This window comes from Psittacula echo (genome assembly GCF_963264785.1).
Source record: "Psittacula echo genome assembly, chromosome: 1".
NCBI classification, from domain to species: Eukaryota; Metazoa; Chordata; class Aves; order Psittaciformes; family Psittacidae; genus Psittacula; species Psittacula echo.
The window spans coordinates 73,309,261-73,331,724 of record NC_137735.1 but is presented as its reverse complement, the minus strand read 5'-3'; the positions used below and the strand labels follow the sequence as shown (position 1 = coordinate 73,331,724).

Genomic DNA, 22,464 nt, shown 5'->3' with positions numbered 1-22,464 from the left:
TGATTCCTTGTTAAAGTGTACAATAAATGCATTGGAACTCTGGACAATAAGAAAACTTTACCTTTCTAAGATACCCTGATTATTCTTCTCCCCTGGAAATTCTTGTACAAGTGATTTACAGCTGTTAGTGAAGCAAGTGTCTTGCACAATACTGCCAAAACGGGTAATGCATAATTTACATAGAAAGGCAAAAAAGTTTTTGCAACAGCTGCAAATAAACTGAGGTTTCTTGTCAGATTAAAAATTCAGAACTACACTGAAAAGGCAATTTTGTTTCTTCTTCTACGTCTTCCCTGGCTATATATATAGTGGAATTATATTTATAGTGGAAACACTGCTATATAAATCAAATCCATCTAGTTGGCTTGCTGTCTTGCAAGTGGGCAGATCCGTGTCAGCTGTGAAGCCAGCAGGACAGCCTGGAGAGTTGCAAGCTGGGGTTGCAAGCTGGAATCACACTGATGGAATTGAACACAGCTTCTCTGGAAACATACAGGTCTAAAAGGAATATCTTTCAACTATAGATAGACTTTCAACTGTAGATAGAGCATAGACTGCAATCTGATTCATTATTCTATCAGTTTGTTAGTGTAATGGAGCAAAACCAGCTGTTATCGAGTCTCTGTATACCTGAAACAACACCGTTCAGAGTAACACAGAGACAGTATCAGAACTGCAGAGTGTACACAATGCCAAATTAATTGGAATATAGGCATTCTGAGAGTTAGATGTACTCTTGTGGCCTGTAAACATTTGTTCAGTAACTCAAATATCAGCAATATAGTAAATTGGTAATGCATCTGGTTCTAGTGCCTAGCAGAGATCATCCTAATTATTTGTCAACCATAATTTAACTTCATTTTAAAGTGTTGAGCTTAACTTTGTTGAGTTGAGAGGGCTCAATATTGCTTTTTTAATGTTGTTGCACAGATTGGAGGGTGACACGGTGCTCATGACAAAAGTGCTTTGATGACTGGTTTAATAACATAAATTTATTTGATTTCAGTTGCCTGCAACAGATTCATATGTAGTTAAAAAAAGATGTGCCCAGTACACATGAAGTGTTTATTACCGTTTTTTCTTATATCAATTTTTCTAGTTCCAGATTTAACATGCCAAAATGATACTAAATCTGTTTAACAGCATCAGTGTCATTTCAAGTCTCAGTCTTCCCTTGCCTTTCCTGATACTTGCCACAGAAAGTAGAGCTGCCTTCTGAAAAGGGAGTCCTCTCTGCTCTCGGGTCACAGTCCAAACCCGACAGTTTAATGCAGTGGTCTCCAAAGTGGGAGAATAATACATGTTGGAGCTTCAGTGTTACAAGTATATAACTTATAAATAAATATACATACCTTGGGCATGCATGCTCAAATAATTTTTACAGATAAGTGTGTGCCCTCAAAAAATTTTGGAGACCACTGGCTTAGTGGGCTACTGTTCTACAGGTTTGTCACTGTTTGAGAGGCTTTTGTGCTTAATTTGTTTCACTCTTCTGTAGACATCACCACTTCTTTCCTGCATTATTACTGTAACTGAAACCAAATTAGAAAGTCCTCTTGATGCAGTACGCCATTCAGGAGGTATAAACAGAAAAGGAGTATGAAGAATAATAATAGTGGGGTATCAGTGCAATCTCTTCATCTGCAAAATGTTTGTGTAAAATGGAATTTAAATATGGAGCAAGGTACATTTTGCTTATCAGGACATATGGAATGGAGTGGGAATACTTGCAGGTTGCCCAGCATAAAGATATCCACTCCATTATTTTCCATCAGAGCAGTTAGTCTTACTTACCATAAATCACTCCTGTCCCAACATAGAGAAGCTTCATAATTTGACCTTCTAGACCATCACAGGGAACTTGGTAAGAAGAAGTGGGGGGGAGGGGGAAGTATTTACCACTATCCTTGAATGGTTTCTTTCATCCCTGTTTTTCCAAAAAATAGAGACCACTTGACTTGAGGGGGAAGAAACCAGAAACGCAAACCTTGCACAAACCTGGTAAGAGGGGCTTCTCACACTTGGGTATTAAGGGTAATGTCATTACTTTGGGAGGCAGGCTGTTTTTGTCAGGAAACCAACAACAAGTTACCAAGACTGTAGATGATTAGTAGCGTCCTTACTGTATAATTTTAATAGGTGCAGCATCATAGTAGTTCTGATTTTGTAGTGGTCAATATATTTTAAGATATCCAGCCTGTAAAAATAACATCCCTCACTAAAAGCTGGGCAACTTGCTGCATTTTTTTCTTTTTGCTTAAGTTGTTTGGCAATCATCTATTGTTTTCTCTGTTCCTGATATGTAAGTTAGATCATGCTAGTTAATCTTTTCTTGATACATGATTGAATAGCAGTTACTCTGCCTCAACTCTAATTTCTTGACCTAGAAGCATTTACCTCTAATTGACAAAAGTTGTTGTAGTAAGGAGATACGCAGCATAGAATGAGCATTCAGAAAGATAAAGGCTGTTTCTCCTGAGTTCTTGTATTCATTTCCCTGTACCTCTGCAGTACTAGTCAGAATTGCAAAAAAAAAAATCAGGGCTTGGGAAAGAGAGCAAACAGAAATAGCTCTCTGCCCTTTCATTCTGGGGAAGGAAATGCTGAGGGGAAGCTGAAAGGAGTAGGTCATACAGCTGCCTATAAAATTCCATGAGAAGGCAGAATACAGGAAAACACTTTTGCTCTTCTGATCTGAAAATATGTGGGAGCAAGAAAGGGGCTGCTGCCCAGAGGCCAGATTTAGTCCCAAACCATCATTTTAAAAGTTGCATGCATTCTTTTCAGTCCTCTCATGAAAGATACTAAATCCTGTGGAGAATGTGCATTGAAGTGCAACCAAGATGATAGTTTGTTTATGAGGAACCACTAAAAAGGGTGATCCTTTTCTCACTGAGATAAAGAAAAGGCTCCGATGCCCTGAAGGAAGTTATTTCGGAAGAGGGCTGGAAATAATGAAGTCAAATAAGCTCTTTTTAACTGAAAGGGAGGCTAAAATGCTTGTTAGAGTAAATATAAATCCATTCACAGCTGCTTCCCTTTTGAAGAAGGAATGAAGAAATATGTGAAGCTCTATTTGTATTTTACGGCATTTCCCAGAGGTGCAAGGTTATTGAACAAATTAGTGTTATTTACTAGATCTGGTCTTCTGAGATGCTCACATAGCATTATTTTTATATCTCATCAAGAGTGGTTTTAAGTGAATATTTAATAGCAGAGCGTGCTAACTGTTCGTTGACACAGAAAGAGTAATCATGCTCATTAGTTAGAACTTGTTTGAAAGAAGCAGAATGTGATATGATTGAGCTACACTAAGTATCATAACTCAGTACAGAAGACAAAAAGTAGTAATTATGTTTTGTCTTGATGTGAAACTGCCCACCTGCAAATGGAGGGGTAATGATATGCATTTCCATCCTTCCGCAAGCTTGGTGGGAAAGCAGGGAAGTGGCTGGGCCAGCGCCAAGGTGAAGTCCTTCAAAATGGCACTTGGATATCATTTTCTCTTCGTAGCCAGGGAAACCAGAGGATCAGCTTACGCATCTCCCAGTGCCATGGCTGCATAGCTGTTGTCGACAAACTCACAGGAATGCTGCTAGAGTATGAGAGAGTGGCTGGTAGGTTGGCCTTGTGTACTGTAAGCCACCTCTCACAGGGATCCCTGGTGTGCAGAGTGGTTCATGATCCTTCTCAAACTAATGGGAATGAGACCATTGCAGCATCAGGCTCCTGTTAGTTACACAGGCTGCTAGCTTAGCCTGTAAAGACATTTTGCAGCCGGAGGAAAAACTTAGTACTTCTCAGGTAAGCTCAGGTGAATTGGGCCCTGGATCAGCAATATTTCATTGTTCTGTAAAGCACAGGATTGTAGTTGACTAATTTTACGCAGATGCTGATAGTGATTTTACTAGGAATTTGTACAGTATCAACAGGGGAGGAAACCTTTTGTTCAGATTTTTCTGGAAGGTAGTTTCAGCTGATCTGTAATATTTTTGATGCCATATAGTTACGCTAAGTATGGACTTCTTTACAAGATTTACCAGCATTTGGTAAATAATTAACAATTTTACATTAAAAAACCAACCAAAGAAACCAACAACAACTTTAAAATGGGAACAAAGGTTTATGATATATTTTCCCACTTCACTGACGCAGTTTCATATGCTGGAAATTATTCATGATACTATATCCAATCAATTTTTCCGTCTCCACTCTGACATTCTTAAAATTATGGTCATATTTTCCTCAGGGAAAAAATAATGCATATGTTCCCCGCACTAAAAATCTTTCCAAGTTCCCTTGCTTTTTCTGCCACAGCAGTGCTGTAAATGTTGGCAGGTAGAGTTGCCAGGATGTGAACTGACATTATAAATGTCAGAGGTCAGCCCATGTGAAGGAAAGAAAGAGGCTGTCAAGAAAACAAGTTAACCTTTTTTGTGGAAACCCTCCAATTGTATCTTTATTGAAAACAGTGTAGATCTATAGCTGGTCTGTTACTGCTTTGAGAACTGAAATGACAAAGGAAACTTGAAATAGTTATATACATTTGGCAAAATATTTATTATTGGTTACTTAATGGGGAGGGTTTGGGTTATTTTTAACTCAGTCCTATTTGAAAAGAACAATAGCATCCTAATAATTTAGCAGTGTATATCTTCCAATTTTACTTGAGTTGGACAAACTGAAGCCCTCAGCTTACTTCATAAGCCAAGAGGAGTCACCAAATGACACTATTAATAAAACACATTTTCTGTATCCATTCACAAAATGTGAATTCTTGTTTTAAATATTCTGAAACAAAATAATACAGCTGTAGATTCCATGTTTTAATTATTTTCTTTTTTGCTTTTTGAAATTGAAGGCTGGAATTCCTTTACAAAAGATTAACTTCAGTTCTTGAACAAATTTCACAATTATGGTTATGATAAGCCTTTTTCTTTTTAAAGTGGCTTACATCAAGTTTTACTTTAAATAGAAATTGCCTATTCATGGCATTAGCAAATTTACTTATAAAAGAGTCACATTTCGAATGTTTTGATGAAAATTAGTCTAGAAAATTTATCTTGGAGAGTTCTATTAAAAAAAAAATCACTGCTAAAGACAAGCATTTGCAGATTTCAGTGTAAGAACAGACTTTCATCATTGAGGTACTACGTTGAAAATGGATCACTTTGCAAAACAGAGGTGTCAGTCTTCAGCCCTTCCTTGGTCCCTAAGAGATCATCCTTGCAGTCTATGTATTCCTGCTCCACTCATTGGCATGATTAGGTGTAGCCAAACATGCCCTTCCTGTGAGAAACCTTCACAGCAGGTATTGCTTTTGTTAGGAGCCTGAGAGTGCAGTTGGAGCAAAGGATGTAGTGGGAAGGATTTATCCAAGTAGCACTTTCACAGTAAGGTGTCAAAAGAGCAGATACAAGTAGCCTTACAACTGATAACCCTTTATTTTATGCACTAGTAACTGAAAGTACTCAGGTTTCAGATTTTATTCATTTGTTTCTGCATATAATATATGACTATATGCCCAGTGCTTGTAGAATAGTTTTGTAGAAGAGATGCAGTACTTGTCCTGCAAAACTTTGGAGCAATGATATTTAAATTACAGCAATAGAGGTCAGCTGTCCTCTTGGTCTCGTGACTCTTTACTCCTCCACAAAACCAAAATTCACATTTTTAATATCACATTTATATTCCACTTGAAGTAGTCATGTGGGTATTGTTTTTGCTGTATTCTCCATTAAGTAAATTTACATAAACATTATGTAAATATTGTACAACTGCAGGGTAGGATTGTATATCCTAGTTCACACAGAGCTCATAGTACCTGTTCCCCAGTTTTCTTCATTGATTGCATGGACTTGACTTGAGAAGGAGGATGTAATTCAAAGAAAAACAAGGACAGCAAGATCTATGTAAATGTGATCAAAGTCTTGCAGCGCTAAGAGCAAAAGGCAATTTAAATTAATGTTATCTGTGGTTACACTGCCATCTAGTGATACAAAGAATCATTGTCTGCTCTCTTTATTTTGTTTCTACAGATTAGCATCTTCATGACACATTTGTCCAATTACGGAAACGACCGCCTGGGATTATACACCTTTGTGAACCTGGCCAATTTTGTTCATACCTGGACAAACCTGAAACTGCAAACTCTTCCTCCGGTTCAGCTGGCTCACAAGTATTTTGAACTGTTCCCTGAGCAGAAGGACCCTCTCTGGCAGGTAGGCAGGTTTGATGATGAAGAGATCGGAAAAAAAATCATCTTGATGGTGGTTTTTGTGAAGTTCTTTGCTTCTGTTTCTTGTAGAGTAAAGTAGTAATATTTATAGATTTGTTAGTTGGTTCCATAAAGCAGCTCACTGATGCTTCAGTGTACTTGATTGTTTCCCATCATTTAAATCGCCATAAAAGGTTGTGAAATTAATATGTATTAAGCTGTGTAATTAAAGCTATCTTTCATTTTATTTGTTACTTTTAGAAATGCAGGAGGTGCAGGAAAGACATATTGTGTTATTTCTCTTCTCCTTTTGGAGCTAACAGGCATGAAGCATTTGACAGAAAAATGTATATGCGTACTTTAGCAATTGGCCATTAAAGAAATTAACTTTTCTCCAAGGGTGTGAGGAGAAGAAGGCATCCAAAAAGAGAGAAGAGCATTAAGACCGTGGCTACCTTAATATTAAAACTGACTAGCCAAGTAAAAATAGATTAGATAAATAATAAAGTTATTCACAAAAGGCTGAGAACTGCCCAAACAGGTTTACCAGCACATCATACGTTGATGTTATCAACTCTGCTGCTTGATTATCCTGCACTCAAAAGTGAGAAAATTGAAAATATCACGAATATGAAGACCCACTAAGACTGAAGCCTGCACTGACCATGCAGTTGGTACATCTTCAGTCCATCATCCAGCACTAAGAGCATAGGCCCTAAAGGGAAACGACTGCAGCAAGTAGTGAACCCTGTTGTCTTCTTTTTTGCATATGCTCAGTGACGGTTCAACCAGGTTAGTGAAATGTCCAAGTGCTGTAGGTGCATGTGTCCTTACAGTGACAATATGTATGCCAAATGCCATTGTGTTGAGGGTGTTTGATAGAAATATTCTAAGGAGCAAACTTTACTAAATCAAACATAAAATGTATTTAAGCTTGCTTACTCAAATGTTTTCTAGTGCTGGATACTGAATTACCAACTTAGAATCTGAGTGTGAGATTGCAAATTTGGATTTACATCTGCATCTTGAAATTCATGCAGTTATTGAATGAAACATTGAACTAGGAGGAAAAAAGTCAAGAATTTTGCATAATGTTAAGAGAGAATTAATTTTAAAAATGGAATTCAGCCTGTATCCAGGTGACTTGAAAAATTAGTATTACTTAGAAAAGGCATTTTGTAAGTAACTGACCATTACATACTGAATGTGGTGGGGTTTGTCTATAATGCACATGGATCTGAATGCAGTTACATTTTTTTTAAACTTTATCTTAGTGCAGTACTGACAAACAACAGTATCAAAAACTGTTAGCAAGTAGCATTTCTAAAACAAATTTAAAGTGCTTCAGTTGTAAAGCAGCAAATGAAAAAAAAACAAGATTCCATTAAGTAAATTTACATAAACATTATGTAAATAATGTAAATTATGTAATGTTACATAACACCAAGTGTTACGGACTGATTTGAATTGGAAGATCAGAATACATATTTGTGAATGGAAAGACAAATTATAATTCATTTATTCCTTCAGTTTAAAAACTACAGCATGGATAGGATGGTAGCTGTTACAGTAATGTAAAGGAAAACATCAGTAACTAGATAACTGTTCAAGCCAATAACTAGATAACTGTTCAAGGCAATTTTAAGCCTTCCTATCTTGTATGTAATTGAACTTGAACAATTGATTTTGAATTATTCCCACAACTTAAGATGTGGGATCAGATTGTCACAATCCCACTGAACATGCTGACATTTCATAGGATAAATTATCTTGTCCCAGGGTCTATTGGATAGCCAGGACAACTATATACATGTAGAATGAAAACTACATTTCTTCAATTTACTTGTTTCATTAAAAAAACCCAAGCAAACACTTAAGAGATACAGTTTCTGGCTCAGTTACACTGCAGATACATTTCTGAATCACTGAAGTAGTTTAATACATAGCATGGGTTTTTGTCATAAGGGAAAATAATATTTTGAGGTAAGAGTATTTGTACATTAGTAAAAAATCTGATTACCGATGAAATTCTTAGTTGTTGTTCTCCATTTTAGAATCCCTGTGATGACAAACGGCACAAAGATATCTGGTCGAAAGAAAAAACCTGTGATCGATTACCAAAATTCTTGGTTGTAGGACCCCAGAAAACTGGTGAGATTTTATTGTATTTCAACAAGGTAGACTGTGTGTAAGTTCAAATAATTATACCAAGTAATCACTTTTTACTGAGGCTACTGTGCAGAGATCTAGATCATCTAATAGCATATTTTAGTTTTCAGATATCACTCAAATACAGCATAATAATGTAAGTTACAATAACAGACATTACATATATTGAAAATGCAGGGTTCAGGTGTGTGTCAGATTTTTTTTGCTTTATGTCAAAATGAGTAACACTGATAAAGATACCAACAAGATAGACAAGATCTTGTTGATGCGGAAGGAGTGTTAAAAGGACAGCCATTTTTCAAATTGTAGATTCTTTACTGCAAGTTCTCATCTGTCCCGCAAGTGTCTTGTTTCTAGAAACTTGTTATTTCATAGCATTTTTTTCAAGTCAGGAAGTTCCCAATGGACAGTTTGATTTGTAATCCCCAGTAGCTACTGACTGCAAAATTTTTAAATTATTTTTGTGACAGTCTCATAAAAAATAATAATTGTTTTTAAAACACAGTTATTAAAAATGTGAAAAGCAGATTTCTGCATTGGCACTCCAGTTTCTGTGTTAACTATCTACAGTTATTTATATGTCTTCAGTTTAAAAGCACAGAAAGCACAGATTCTTAGGTGACATCGATCAGCATCCTCTCACTGAAATGAAATAGAATAAAACTGGTACTCCCATCTAGGAGTACAACCCCTCCAAAAAAATGTATGTGTTAATTTATTTTTTCTTTAATCTTGGATTTGTATCCTGTTTGCAGGTACCACAGCCTTGTATTTGTTCCTGATCATGCATCCTTCCATCATTAGTAACTCCCCCAGCCCAAAAACCTTTGAGGAGGTACAGTTCTTTAATAGAAATAACTACCACAGGGGGATTGATTGGTAAGATGGGTTATTAGTATAAATATAAAAGTTTATATATTGTGAACAATACGGAAGTGACGTTAGTGTTAGTAATGGTTTACATAGAGAGTGAGAGAAAAGAAGACTATCAGTGTTCTAAAATGATAAATGCAAGTGAATAACAATTTTATTACTGAATATCACAAATGCAGTAATTTTTGTCAGGCTTTTTTGTAAATATCCATTTATTAATATATGCAGAACAGTAACATGTAATATATGTTACTCATTACATGTGCTGTTGAACTTGGGAAAGTAATGGTTGTGACTTGGATAGATATAGGCAAAATTATGTTCCTGTTGGAAATCTTATTTCTTAAGATAATACCAGGGAGAGGCTTTTTTTTTCCCTCAAATCAGGCAAAAGGGAGACAGGGAAAGCCTCTCAAAATGTTTTTCAAGGATCAGGTAATAAGGAGAATGTTAGTGTCTCTGCAGGTTTAGTAAGTGGTGCTCAAAAAGAGTTATGTATCACTCCTGCCATGTTCTATGACTACCAGGGTATCACCAGACACAGCTACACCCAAAAGGTCATTCTTGATTTCTCTTGCTTTCAGAAAGCGCTGCGGTCTAAAGCAGTACAAGATGAAAAGCGGTAGCATGCTGTAATGGTTGGGGAGCACCACTGAAAGATTACTGATGTTTCGTCTTCTTTCTTTCCCCCCCCCTCCCCACTTTAAGAGAAGATAGTTTTATTGCCTTTGGCTTTGTATTCATCCATGAAATTAACAGGGTGAACACTGTTATATGGTCTTAGTGTAGATACATCAGATCCAATATATTTTTAAGTCACTTAGTTTTTACAGAGTTATAATTGTTGCAGCAGATTCTTACTGCAAAGAGTGGTGAGTCAGCCAGTTACTATCAATAGAGAGATGCCGTCTAAATGACTGGAAATTAGAAAGCTGACTTCCTCCTGTTGAGATTTTCAAGTCAGTGAAGATGACATGCAAGCAACGCATAGCAGGTACACACTGAAGGAGACAGCCTAAGTACAGTGAGCCAGTTCTTCCACAAAATGCATGTTTTCATGTTGCTAGAAGACCACTTTGCTGCTTCTCTCATTCCTCCTGCCATATCCACTTTCCTGACAAGTAGATACAATTTAGCTGCTAGACTTGTGCCAAATTACCTTAATCTTAACACAGCATTGGTGCATAAAGCTCCCAGTGGTCAACCTATATGGTCCAGGTTCGCAGTCTATAGCACCCATTTGGCTATCTGTACCTCTGCACTACGTGTCCCTCTCACCTCTGCCAGCAGAGTTAAGTCTTGGATACTCAGAACTATCCGTTGGTGCAGTTACTTAATGCTTAGATTTGTATTCTGGCTGCCAGACAAATCTCTCAGACATTCAGTCTGATAGCATATTTTAATGCTGTCATGAAATGAGCTTACCAAATGATAATTAGATACGAGATATCTCCTCATTAGTCCATTAATTGCCTGGGACTTTTTCAAGGCAAGAGGATTCATAGGTAACAAGTCCAGAGGAGGGCCGCAAGGATAATCAGGGGCTGGAGCACCTCTCATGTGAAGAGAGGCTGAGAAAGTTGGGGCTGTTCAGCCTGGAGAAGAGAAGGCTGCATGGAGACCTCATAGCAGCCTTCCAGTATCTGAAGGGGGCCTATAGGGGTGCTGGGGAAGACTCTTCATCAGAGACTGTAGTGATAGAACAAGGGGTTTAAACTTAAATGGAGGAAGTTCAGGTAAGATACAAGAAAGAAGTTCTTTACTGTGAGTTCTTTACTGGCACAGGCTGCCCAAAGAACTGATAAATGCTCCATCCCTGGCAGTGTTCAAGGCCAGGCTGGATAGAGCTTTGGGCGACATGGTTAAATGTGAGTTGTCGCTGCCCATGGCAGGGGGGTTGGAACTAGGTGATCTTAAGGTCCTTTTCAACCCAAGCCATTCTATGACTCTGTAACAGTCAGCTCAATTTCTTCTACAATTGTGGAGATACAGCTTTTTCCCAGAGTTGAGGCTGACTTGGTCATTGTCCAAGCTTACATTTAGACCAAGGCTAACTACTGAAGCAGAAGAGGGTTCTTTCAGACCTTGGCAACCTCAGTACTGCCATCTTGAAAGAGGTATGGATGTACATTGTAGTCTCCCAGTAGAGATGAGAGATGAGTAAGATGAGAACTGATCTTTCTGTTCTTGAAGTGGAGAAGTCTAAATAGACCAGTCATGCATTTCTTCATGGAAGTACTGTTACAAATTTCTTAGACAAGTTTCTCTAAAGCCTTCTCAGCTTTGCCTTTGTCGAGTTTAATAATTATCTCATGAATGAGGTACTGAGCAAGAGTTCTGCAGTATGTGTTCAGCAGAAATGCTGAGCCTTAACTTCATAACCTCTTGATATCCCAGTGGTCCAATCTCTTTACCATTTTTCAGTGACACCACATCAATGTTTACTTCTTGTTTCCAAATTTGCCATGATATCTAAAGAATCAATTAACTTTTTTCCAAAATTTGCTGTAGTACCATATTTAATATGAAGTGTTTCCTTACAAGGTTGTAGTCCTCATTGTTTTGTATTTGCTCAGTTTACTACCAGGACTTCGGTACAACAGTGTAATGACAGCATACATGATCTAGAGCAGATTTGCCTGTAGTGCTTATTGCCTCTTTCAAAGCTATCTGCCTTCTTTGCTGTCAGTTTCTGGTAAAACATTCTGAGGTCACAAGCTGAGTCATTAGTTTCTGATAATTGTATTTGTGAGCAGAAATTAGTATAACTTCATCACTTTCATCAAATCAGCTGTAATATTTTTGGGAAATAGAGTCCATTGTTTGTTCAGTGAAACAGTATCACATTCTCAAATATTTGCATTAGGCAGATATAAACGTTTAATAAACTAACAGGGCAGCAGCATCCTTTCATTCTGTTTTGTTTGGTCATCCTCTAATTTCAGCTTTTTTACATACAGTCTGCATGTGAGATGCAATAGCTATGCAGCTTTGTAGCAGAGTTTTTGGATGCAACTTTGAGCATATTACCCAATTAACTGTAATGTTTATGTAATGAGAAGAAAGCAAGTACCAAATACAATATGATAAAAAATAAAATATAAAATTCTGTTTGCTTTTATTCGGCAATGAGGCTTATTATTTTAATTGATTATTCTAGAATAAAATATAAAATAACAGATTTTTCAACCTTTGTGTGACTTGAAAGTAATTCTGAGAATGATGTTGCTTTCCTAGGTACATGGATTTCTTCCCCACTCCTTCTAATGTCACCACTGACTTCCTCTTTGAGAAAAGTGCCAACTATTTCCATTCTGAGGAAGCTCCTAAACGAGCTGCTTCCCTCATCCCCAAGGCCAAGATCATCACCATCCTCATTGACCCGTCCGATCGGGCGTATTCCTGGTATCAGGTATGCAATTTGAAGTACACAGGCAGGTACAAATGAAGGTCTCCACCTTGACTCCTCCTTGTATATCCTTTCAGGATATATGTATATAAAGGGTTTGCATAATACCAGCTTTTATTCATCAAGTCAGTGTACCATATATGATCACCCATGGGCTGAGGTATCTGTCAGTGTAAACCTGAAAATCTTTCGGGGGTTAAAATGCCAGAAGCCACCTTTTCAACATGGTAATACAAGCATGCAAAAATGCCTATTTACTCAATTAATTTATGTAATCAGCCTGTACAAATTTAGTTTATAGACACAGTTACCTAGTTCATGCTGAAAGTACAAGATAGATTACGCAGGTTTTTTTCAGTAAAGCCAGGCCTACCAGTTTTGTCTTACTTGCCCAATTTTTGTGGTCTGTAAAGTTCCAGCAATGTAACTTCTTTTACAGCATCAGCGATCACATGAAGATCCTGCAGCTCTAAAATTCAGCTTCTATCAAGTGATCACAGCTGGACCTCGAGCACCAGCTGAGCTTAAAGCTCTCCAGAAGAGATGCCTAGCACCAGGATGGTATGCTACACATATTGAAAGATGGCTAACCTACTTCCCACCTTATCAGGTGAATAAAACTGTAACTTGACATCCTAATCTCAAATATATACTATCATAAAATATTACCTTTGTAAAAGTCTTGCCTACAGAATACTGATCCACAGTGATATCCTAGATATACTAGAGCATTTTTTAAGACATTGTGATTCTTCATAGCTATGTGTGAACTTTAACTTACAGCTGGCTTTCATTTGCTCATGCTTTTATCACTCTATGTCTGGCTCTTTGTCAGGAATATTCAGGAAAAGAGAATCAGACAGACTTTGTAGTCTCTTTAATATCAGATGTTCATCAGAATTCCCAAAAGAAAAATTAAAGGGAAGTTACTCAATTACATTTCTGTCTACTCTGAGTGGTAGCAAGTATCAGTGAGCATCAAGGGATGTCAGCTGGGACATTGCCCACCCTGTATGGGTTGAGAAGAGTTTTGATGCCTGAACACTTTGGGGTATAAAAAAAATACCTTTTCCATCTGAAATGGGGATTGCCATGTGGAAATGGATGTCATCTAGTGGGTTTGTAACACCATAATATTTAAATGCCTCAGTGTCTTCATCCACTTCTTGGCCCTTTCAGGCAGAAATCTCCCTCAGGCTATGATTGTAAATAAACGTGTACCTGTGCAAGAGTTCACACACTGTCCCACTGCTGGCCATACTGCTTGAATTTTAACACACTTATTGCACAATTTGGACTCATAGCAAAAAGCATATTGCCACGCAGTTTCAGAGCACAGTTAGAAGGATAACAAGAACCATTACCATTGGTGAGTGTGGACACAACCAATTTGGTTTTGCAGGCGAGATCAGGTCATGCTGTGCCATTTGACCTGGAGAACAGAAAGTCATCTCTGATTTGTTTTAATTAGCAATAGGGACAAAGCCTTTTTGCACATCAGTGTGTTTGCCATCTCAGGCATCATCAGGTTTTTAGATGAATTTATGTTCTACCAAACATAACTTTTTTGACTTTTTTGGAACTTCTGTGGCTTAACCTCAGCTGGCAACTAAGCCACACACGACCCTTCACTCATTCCCTCTTGGTAGAGTGGGAGAATTAGAAGAGTAAAAATGAGAAAACTCAGGTGTTGAGATAAAGATAGTTTAATAGGAAAGCAAAAGCCATGCACACAAGCAAAACAAAATATGGAATTAATTCACGAGTTCCCGTTGGCAGGCAGGTGTTCAGCCATCACCAGAAAAGCAGGGCTCCATCATGTGTAACTGTTACTTGAGAAGATGAAAGACCATAAATCCAAACATCCCCACCCTTCTTCCCCCTGCTTTTTTTTTGCCAAGCATGACGCCATATGGTATGGAATATCCTGTGAGTCAGTTGGGGTCAGCTGTTCTGGCTGTGTCCCCTCCCAACCTCTTGTGCACTCCCAGCCTACTTGCTGGAGGTGTGAGGAGCAGAAATGGTCTTGACTCTGTAGGCACTCTTCAGCAATAACAAAAACATCCCTGAACTATCAACACTGTTTCCAGCACAAATGCAAAACATAGCCCCATACCAGCAACTGTGAAGAAAATTAACTCTACTCCAGCCGGACCAGCACACTGTCAAAGTACTGGGTCTCTTTTGCACACTTTTTTGGGGGAAATTCTTACCCATTGCTGCCCATAACAGCGCATCCATGTTATCAGAGCCTTTGCTGGGACTTATTTATGCACTGAAACAATTTGGCATTCCTGATCATCTGCATTTGGTATCTTTCACTGATCCTTAATCCTCAGCATATTCTTTGTGTTAAGACCAGTTTATTGTGTGTCTTTGAGCCTCAAAGTGTGTGTGTTTATGGACCTGTAGGTTTCTGTATAGATAGCACATAAACAACCTGGAAATTGGATCTCCCTATAAGCTTCTTTGGCCTATAACATACAAATCATTAGCTTCCTTCTGGCTCTGTGTAAGGTCAAGCCTCAAAAGATGCACATCCTAAGCCCTGAAGATCATGTGTGATACACAAGACCAGGCAGCCAATATCACATGATCAGTATCTCCTCAGTAGATTTATTTCTGGAATGGTTTTTTTTACATTAGCAGTGTTTCTGGCACTACTCCCCACCCAGCATTTAAAGATTACTTCAGCTGAGGGAGTTTGGCTGCAATCTGAAACTTCTGTTTATCTGGGACTCGCTTAGCTGAAACAAGTTGGCTGGAGTCTGCACCTTCTGTTTTCCTAGTGTGCCAAGGAAGCTCTGGTGCATCTAGTTGGTGTTGTTCTCCACATATCCTCTTTTGGGCTAGCCTTTGCAGACTTCATGAGATACGCAACACTGTAATATCGTGATACTCATATGAAATTCTCTACATTATGTTTTCATTAGGTTTTCTTCAAAAGTCCATTAATATTGAAAAATGCATATTGTCATACAGATTTTTGCCAGATTCTGCATCCCAGAATGATAACCCTGGTAGCATTATTTTTCCTCTGTAAAAGTACCAGGTATTAACTTGCATTGCAAAAGCAATGATATACAGTAGGCCATATCCAAACTAGTTATCAAGTTCAAAGAAGCATAAAACAATTATGGAAGCCAGACCTAAGATCAGCTCATCATAAAAGTACAGCCTAATCCAAAACTATGAGAGCCTTTCTTCAGCAAAAGAGCTCTCACCCAGACCATCTAAGGCCGTCTGTAATTTTTAATGCTGTATAAATCTGGGAGGTCTCTACACATGACTGAGTTGAAGTCTTAATGTCCATTGTGAAGTTGGTAGGTATAAAGTAAGTGTTCAAGTAGCAACAGAAATTGGTAAGGGTCCCCTTTGCATTAGAAAAGTAGTAATAGCACACTTGTTTTGCATGGTAAGAAATCGCAAATCTCAGAGGACTTTGCAAATTTGAGGTTCAGATGTTTAGAAGGCTGACTTAATTTATTATCTCATAAGTAATACAAAAATCCTGTTTTGTCTGGCCACCTAGCAGATCTCTAGAAGTTCAGGAAGCTCATGTCTCAAGTTCATTTCCCACCTACAACTCATTGGTTCAATGTGGAAGAAAAGAGGACCTGGTGTGACTAACTCCCTCATGAGCCAAAAGATTTGCTCATGTGCCAGCCTTACAGGAAATGAAGCTAATTTTTGCAACAGCCATCATTTAATGGCCATTCTAAAGCTGACGGATTCAGGCTGTGTCTGAGCTAGTCTGTTCTCCAAAATGTCTCTCTTGCTCCTCTCCCACCAAGGTGACTTTCAAACACAAGATAACTCATGTATAGTTGGGAGAGCAGGGACTTAAACAACCTCTGTGAGGGTGGTGGAGCACTGGAACAGGTTGCCCAAAAAAGTGGAAAATACTCCATACCTGGCAGTGTTCAAGGCCAGGCTGTGGACGGAGTCTTGGCTGACATGGTCTAAAGTGTGGTGTCCCTGCCCATGGCAAGCGTGGTGGAACTGGATGATCTTAAGTTCCTTTCCAACCCAAACTATTCTGTGATTCTATGATTCTTCAGCTGCCAGCAATTTTACAGTAAAATGATCAATATGATGTAAAGTGACTCAAAATACTTGATCTGTAGTATTTTCATTATATATAAAGCTATCCACTTTGTCAGAACTACGTTAAGTTTTCTGTCTTTCTAATACATGAAATGCTTAGATTTTAAGGAATTTAATGAAGTTAACATCTTCCTGAGATCAGGATATGAATGAATCAGTACAAGTAATGAAAAATTTTGCTTCAGTTCCTTACAGCCTCTCTGGTGGTTGAGAGGGAGCATTTTTTGTTACCTGCTTATTGGGAATGTCAGGAATTGGAATGAATTTCCATTGGTGAAACTTTTTCTTACATGTCAGTTTTAGGGCAGCAGAAGTAGGAACAGCCCAGATATTTATCTGTATGTGATTTTAAATAGTGAAGAAAAAACCCTCACTCCTTTTCTTTCAGATGGAAATATCAACCATTTGGGATGGGGTTTTTTTACCTCTGTTCTTTTGAAGCACTTAAAGCCTTGTTTTCAAAGCTTATGTCTTAGGAAAACAATGAGTTCTTTCATGCATCTGACTGCAAAGACCTCTGGAATGGGCTACTGCTTTCTGAACAGCCTGATACTTCCACTAGCCCACATCTATATGACTAATTCCAAAGACCAATCTTCTAAAAGAAAAGACATTTTTTCCCTTTTGATTGTGCTCTGAAACCTCATAGTCTTGAAAACTTTTAAGTTTCATTCAGTCCTGGAGGAAATTTATGTGATTTTAGCCTCTCTGCTTGCATGGAAATATGAAAACAAGCTTCAGTGCTGCTTGCAAAAGGGGACTGTTGAACCCCCTTACGAACCTATTTCCCCTCTTCTTTTCATCATCATAACAGAAAAAATAGAGGTGTTTCCGTGACAGGAAATGAAGGCTTGACTAATCCATTTGCGACTTTGCTTGTCTTCCAAGAGTCACAAAGACCCGAACTTGCAGCACCATCAGTGTGGCATTTGGCCATGATGCCACATCTGAGAAAATTCTCAGGTAGTGTCTGTTTCCCTGAAGATTCGCTTTCAGGTAAAAGAGTGTCTGTGTCTGAAGTAGCCTTCTGTGAGGGTGTGTATGGTCAAGCACTTGAAGAGAAAGAAATGACCTACCAGTACCTGCCTTTCTTAGAGATGTGTTGCACGTCCTGTATCTATCTACATCCCTGCCTTGAGGTCTTCATAATATCTGCCTTTAATAGTCTCAAAGGAGGTTTTTTTTTTCAACATGTTGAATATATTCAATATATTTCAACAAATATGTATGGTTGTATGGATTTCACCTAACATCATCCTACCTACTGTTTTCTGGTTTTCTGGTCATTTCCAGTGACAAGCTTTTCACCATTACTGTAATAATTAGAAGCATAGAATAGTTTGGATTGGAAGGAACCTTAGAGGTCATCTAGTCCAACTCCCCTGCAATAAGCAGTGACATCTTCAACTAGATCAGGTTGCCCAGAACCACATCCAGCCTGGCCTTCAGTGTCTCCAGGGATGGTGCATCCACCACCTCTCTGGGCAACCTGGGCCAGTATTTTACCACCCTCAGTGGAAAGAATTTTCTTCCTCACATCCAGCCTGAATCCTCCCTTTTTTAGTTCAAAACCATCACTCCCTCGTCCTGTCGTAACAGCCCCTGATAAAAAGTCTCTTGCCATCTTTCTTATAGGCCCCTTTTGGGTACTGAAAGGTCCCAATAAGGTTTCCATGATTGTGTCTGTGAGAATTAGAGGTTAGATCTCTAGATATTACTCTTTTTCTTGTCAGATCTCACTCAGTTTTCTTCCAATATTTCTTATCTTTCTAGGTACTTCACTGCTATTTCTCTGTTGTCACAACCACTTCTGGCCTGGGTTCAGCAGTAGCAGTCATTTTTCTCCTTCTTAGTAGCTGGTGCAGTGCTGTGTTTTTGACTTTCAGCCTGGGAACAGCACTGATAACACCGATGTTTTTAGTTGTTGCTAAGTAATGTTTACTCTGACCAAGGACTTTCTGAGTCTCATGCTCTGCCAGGGAGGAGGGGAAGCCAGGAGGAAGTAGAGGCAGGACACCTGACCCAAACCAGCCAAAGGGGTATTTCATACCACAGCACGTCATGCCCAGTATATAAACTGAGGGCAGTTACCCATAAGGTCCAGATCACTTCTTGGGTCGGGCTGGGTATCGGTCAGCAGGTATTGAGCAGTTGTATTCTCTTCCCTTATTATTTCCCTTATCATTATTATTATTGGTGGTAGCAGTAGTGGGATTGTGTTATACCTTAGTTATTAAACTGTTCTTATCTCAACCCGTGGGAGTTACATTCTTTTGATTCTCCTCATCCCTCTGGGAGGAGGAGGGAAGAAGAAGAGGAATGTGAGAAGAGGGCTGCCTGTTTCTGAGTTACTGGCTGGGCTTAAACCATGACAGCTTCCAATTTAATTTCAGATTTAATTAACGTGCCATTTACCCTGCTCCCAAGTCATTAATGATGATGACAATTAAAACTGGACCAATTATCATTCTCTAGGGCAGTACTCTCCATAGAATGAATGAGTGGACAGGTGGAAGTTTCAGTGTAAAGCTTGAAATAATGGCTTTTAAATAGACATATATTTTTTTCATTGTAGTTGCTAATTATTGATGGACAGCAGCTGAGAACTGACCCATCTACTGTAATGGATGAAGTACAGAAGTTTCTGGGAGTCTCTCCTCATTATAATTACTCTGAAGCCCTAACGTGAGTTAATTTAATTATCATTTGCACGTATTTCAACAATCCTAAAATACCAGTTAGCAAGTTATAAGTAAGCTTACTGCAAAACAAAGGCTCTCATACTTCTCCTTTGAGCTTGCAGTAAGATTTATTCTTCAGCATCTGCAAAAAAAACAGTTCAGGGTTAGATTTTCTGTGACTCATCTACTGAGCTACTGTATGTGGAACTTGACTGTTACAGAAGTAGACCTCTAACAAATAGACAAAGTACTGTTTTGAGGAAATTGCATATGAATTTTGGATGAATCAAAAGGAATTTTATTTCCAGAAGTGGAACATGGAACGCTGACTTGGATAAACAGAAAAAAATTTGGTTTTGACATTAGCTGCAAGACAGATTCAGCAGGATCAGACAAATGTAACATCCACATCCTAAATACCCTTCTTTTGGATGTGTAAATACACAAATCCTGGATTCTGACATTTATATTTGGTTGCCCTTAAAATAAGACTGATAACCTTAGGTTTACTCTTTTGATTCTTCAGTCTGAACTTGGGAGATGCATCCTCCTTGCAGTATACCACGGCCTTCACATGCTGCAAAATACTTGTTTCAGGTTTGATTCACATAAAGGTTTCTGGTGTCAGCTCCTGGAAGAAGGAAAAACAAAGTGTCTTGGAAAGAGCAAAGGTAGAAAATACCCTCCTATGGATTCTGAGGTAAACCATTATGCTCATTGGCATTGTAAAGGGATTCAGTTGCCACATGTGGGACACCACACAGACAAAATCATAAGAAGGGAGAGAAGGCAAAATTAAGTAGACATTAATTATGTGACTAGCTTTCCATACAAATGAAGATAGCTATGGAGTGCATAGACTTTTTCAGTTCTTGATTTTAAATGTGAAGTATATAAATAATTAAAAAAAAACCCAACCCAGCTCTTAAAATTTGGCACCTCTTAGTAAAATAAACTTGGAACCCCTGAAATTCACTTGGAAACCTCTTCCTTTTACCTAAGTGACTTAAGTAGCAGAGACACCACAGTGCTTGTTTTTTTCTCAGTCATGATCAGATATGTATATTTGTGTCTGGTCCGTTGTCTTTGAGAGTAGTTAGACCATGACAAGTAACACAGACTCTCACATAATCCAATTTTAAGAAAGGTTTCTGTTTACGAGTTTTATAAATGCCTCCTCCAGACAAATGCTCAAATGAAGACATTTCCGTCAGATCAAACGCTACGGCCTCTACCCAAAGGCAGTTTAGTCTCCTATTCTAGCTGTAACTTTTATATTTATTCTCTCCGGTATTCCCATTTCATTTAGCGTGACTTACAGTTTGAACAGCAGTAAGTATTAATGCGGCAAGTAAGCCAGGACTTCTTTTTCATAGAACTTAAAAGTAACTTTACATCAGTAGAATGATACTGATATGCAATCCCTGGGTGAGAAGGCTTTTGGCCAGAGATGAGACAAGACTCTATTTGGTTGTACTTTTCAACTCTAAATACTTCTGAAAAATGGGTTACTAATTGATACATGCCTACATATGAAGCTTTGGTTTCAGTCATTACTTTACATTAAATTCAAAGTGACTGCATCAGAATGTGAATCTTAATTTACGTGTTTGTCTGAGAGTAGAATCAGATCCTTTGCTTTGACTTCAGTGCTCATTTTTGACAACCTTTGTTTCTCTTGAAATTACCTTTTATAGTACAACTCCTAACTGAAAAGCTTAAACTTACATGCAGTAGATAGCATAAAGCAATATAAATTGCTTTAAAGAAAGTAAAGTTTTGACATGGGTAAAATGAACTTCTAGAATGAAACCTAGAATTCACAGTAACTGCAGTATGGCATTTTCTTAAATAAAAGTATTTATTTTTGTATCCCATCAGTGTAGGGCTTTTCTGTCAAGCTACTACAGAGATCACAATGTGGAACTGTCAAAACTCCTACACAAACTGGGACAACCCCTCCCATCATGGCTGAGACAGGAGCTACAGAAAGTAAGATAGCATTGAAACACAGCTTTTTGAAATCTCTCTTCCATACTTCGGTCATCTTATCTGAAGTCTCCAGGAGCTACTAGAAGGTCTTGTAAAATATATCTTTTCAAAAAAGGGTAAAAGATAGAAATTATTTCCATGTGCTGGCATGTGGATTGTGAAAATACCTGTGTTTCTTAGAGCTCTGGTGGGCCAGATCTTTCTCACAAACATTTCCGGGCCTGTGGACTTGTGGACCACTGTGCACATATGTAGAAGTTATTTGCAACTGGTATAAGTTTGAGATATGTGACCTGTCCAGTTTAATGGTAAATATATATATACACACACATTTTTATATATCAGTTTGAAAGTATTGTGTCTCATGTAGGTTTTATAGCCCATTGTTAGACCACTGACAGTTTTTCTTACTATTTGATTATTACCTTGCACAAAATAAGAAAACGTAGCACAAAAAATGCCAAGTGTACTTCAGGGTTAGAAGTACAGTTATCCTATGCGATTTAGCTGTGCACAACAGCAAAAGACACAGAGCAAAATATGGAAACCACAGGCAAATGCAGTGTAGAAACATCCCCCACTTCCACCCCCCCCAACCCCCATGAAAACATTACCTATAATTATAGCCTGTAACAACAAACTCTTACAATATAGTAAGGGCCTTCGACTGCAATTACTATGTATGGTTTTGGACTGATTGAAATGGCAAAATACAGAATATAGTCATTATCTGAGCAGAAATTGAATTGGACATGTGAAGTACAAAAGCTGCAGTATAATTCTTATGAGCAGTATTATACAATTGTGAATGAAACTGAAGCAGTGCAATGAACAGGGTTTTACTCCTGGCTTCCAAAAGCAGCCAGACACTGCCCTCTGGGCTTAGGTTGGTGTGAATCAGGAGCAACTCTGCTGAAATTAATGGAAAACTCATAAAAAGCAGAAACGCATCCATACTCAGATTGTGTTAATTTGCACAACTATTTTTTCCTTAATTTATTTGCCTTCAGTCTCTA

General features: G+C 38.2%; 1 protein-coding gene across 1 annotated transcript in view; it reads left to right on the top strand.

Moving 5' to 3' along the window:
• Positions 1 to 21,457, top strand: part of LOC308218587 (bifunctional heparan sulfate N-deacetylase/N-sulfotransferase 3) — a gene marked incomplete at both ends in the record, with an annotated part of 52,171 nt that extends 30,714 nt beyond the window's left edge. The window contains 8 exons of the mRNA XM_080612838.1: positions 6,039 to 6,221; positions 8,272 to 8,368; positions 9,142 to 9,265; positions 12,497 to 12,671; positions 13,108 to 13,278; positions 19,351 to 19,460; positions 20,054 to 20,156; positions 21,338 to 21,457. Of these exons, the coding sequence (XP_080468964.1) occupies positions 6,039 to 6,221; positions 8,272 to 8,368; positions 9,142 to 9,265; positions 12,497 to 12,671; positions 13,108 to 13,278; positions 19,351 to 19,460; positions 20,054 to 20,156; positions 21,338 to 21,457 (1,083 nt within the window). The remainder of the gene's footprint in view (positions 1 to 6,038; positions 6,222 to 8,271; positions 8,369 to 9,141; positions 9,266 to 12,496; positions 12,672 to 13,107; positions 13,279 to 19,350; positions 19,461 to 20,053; positions 20,157 to 21,337) is intronic.
• Positions 21,458 to 22,464: the final 1,007 nt, after the last annotated feature.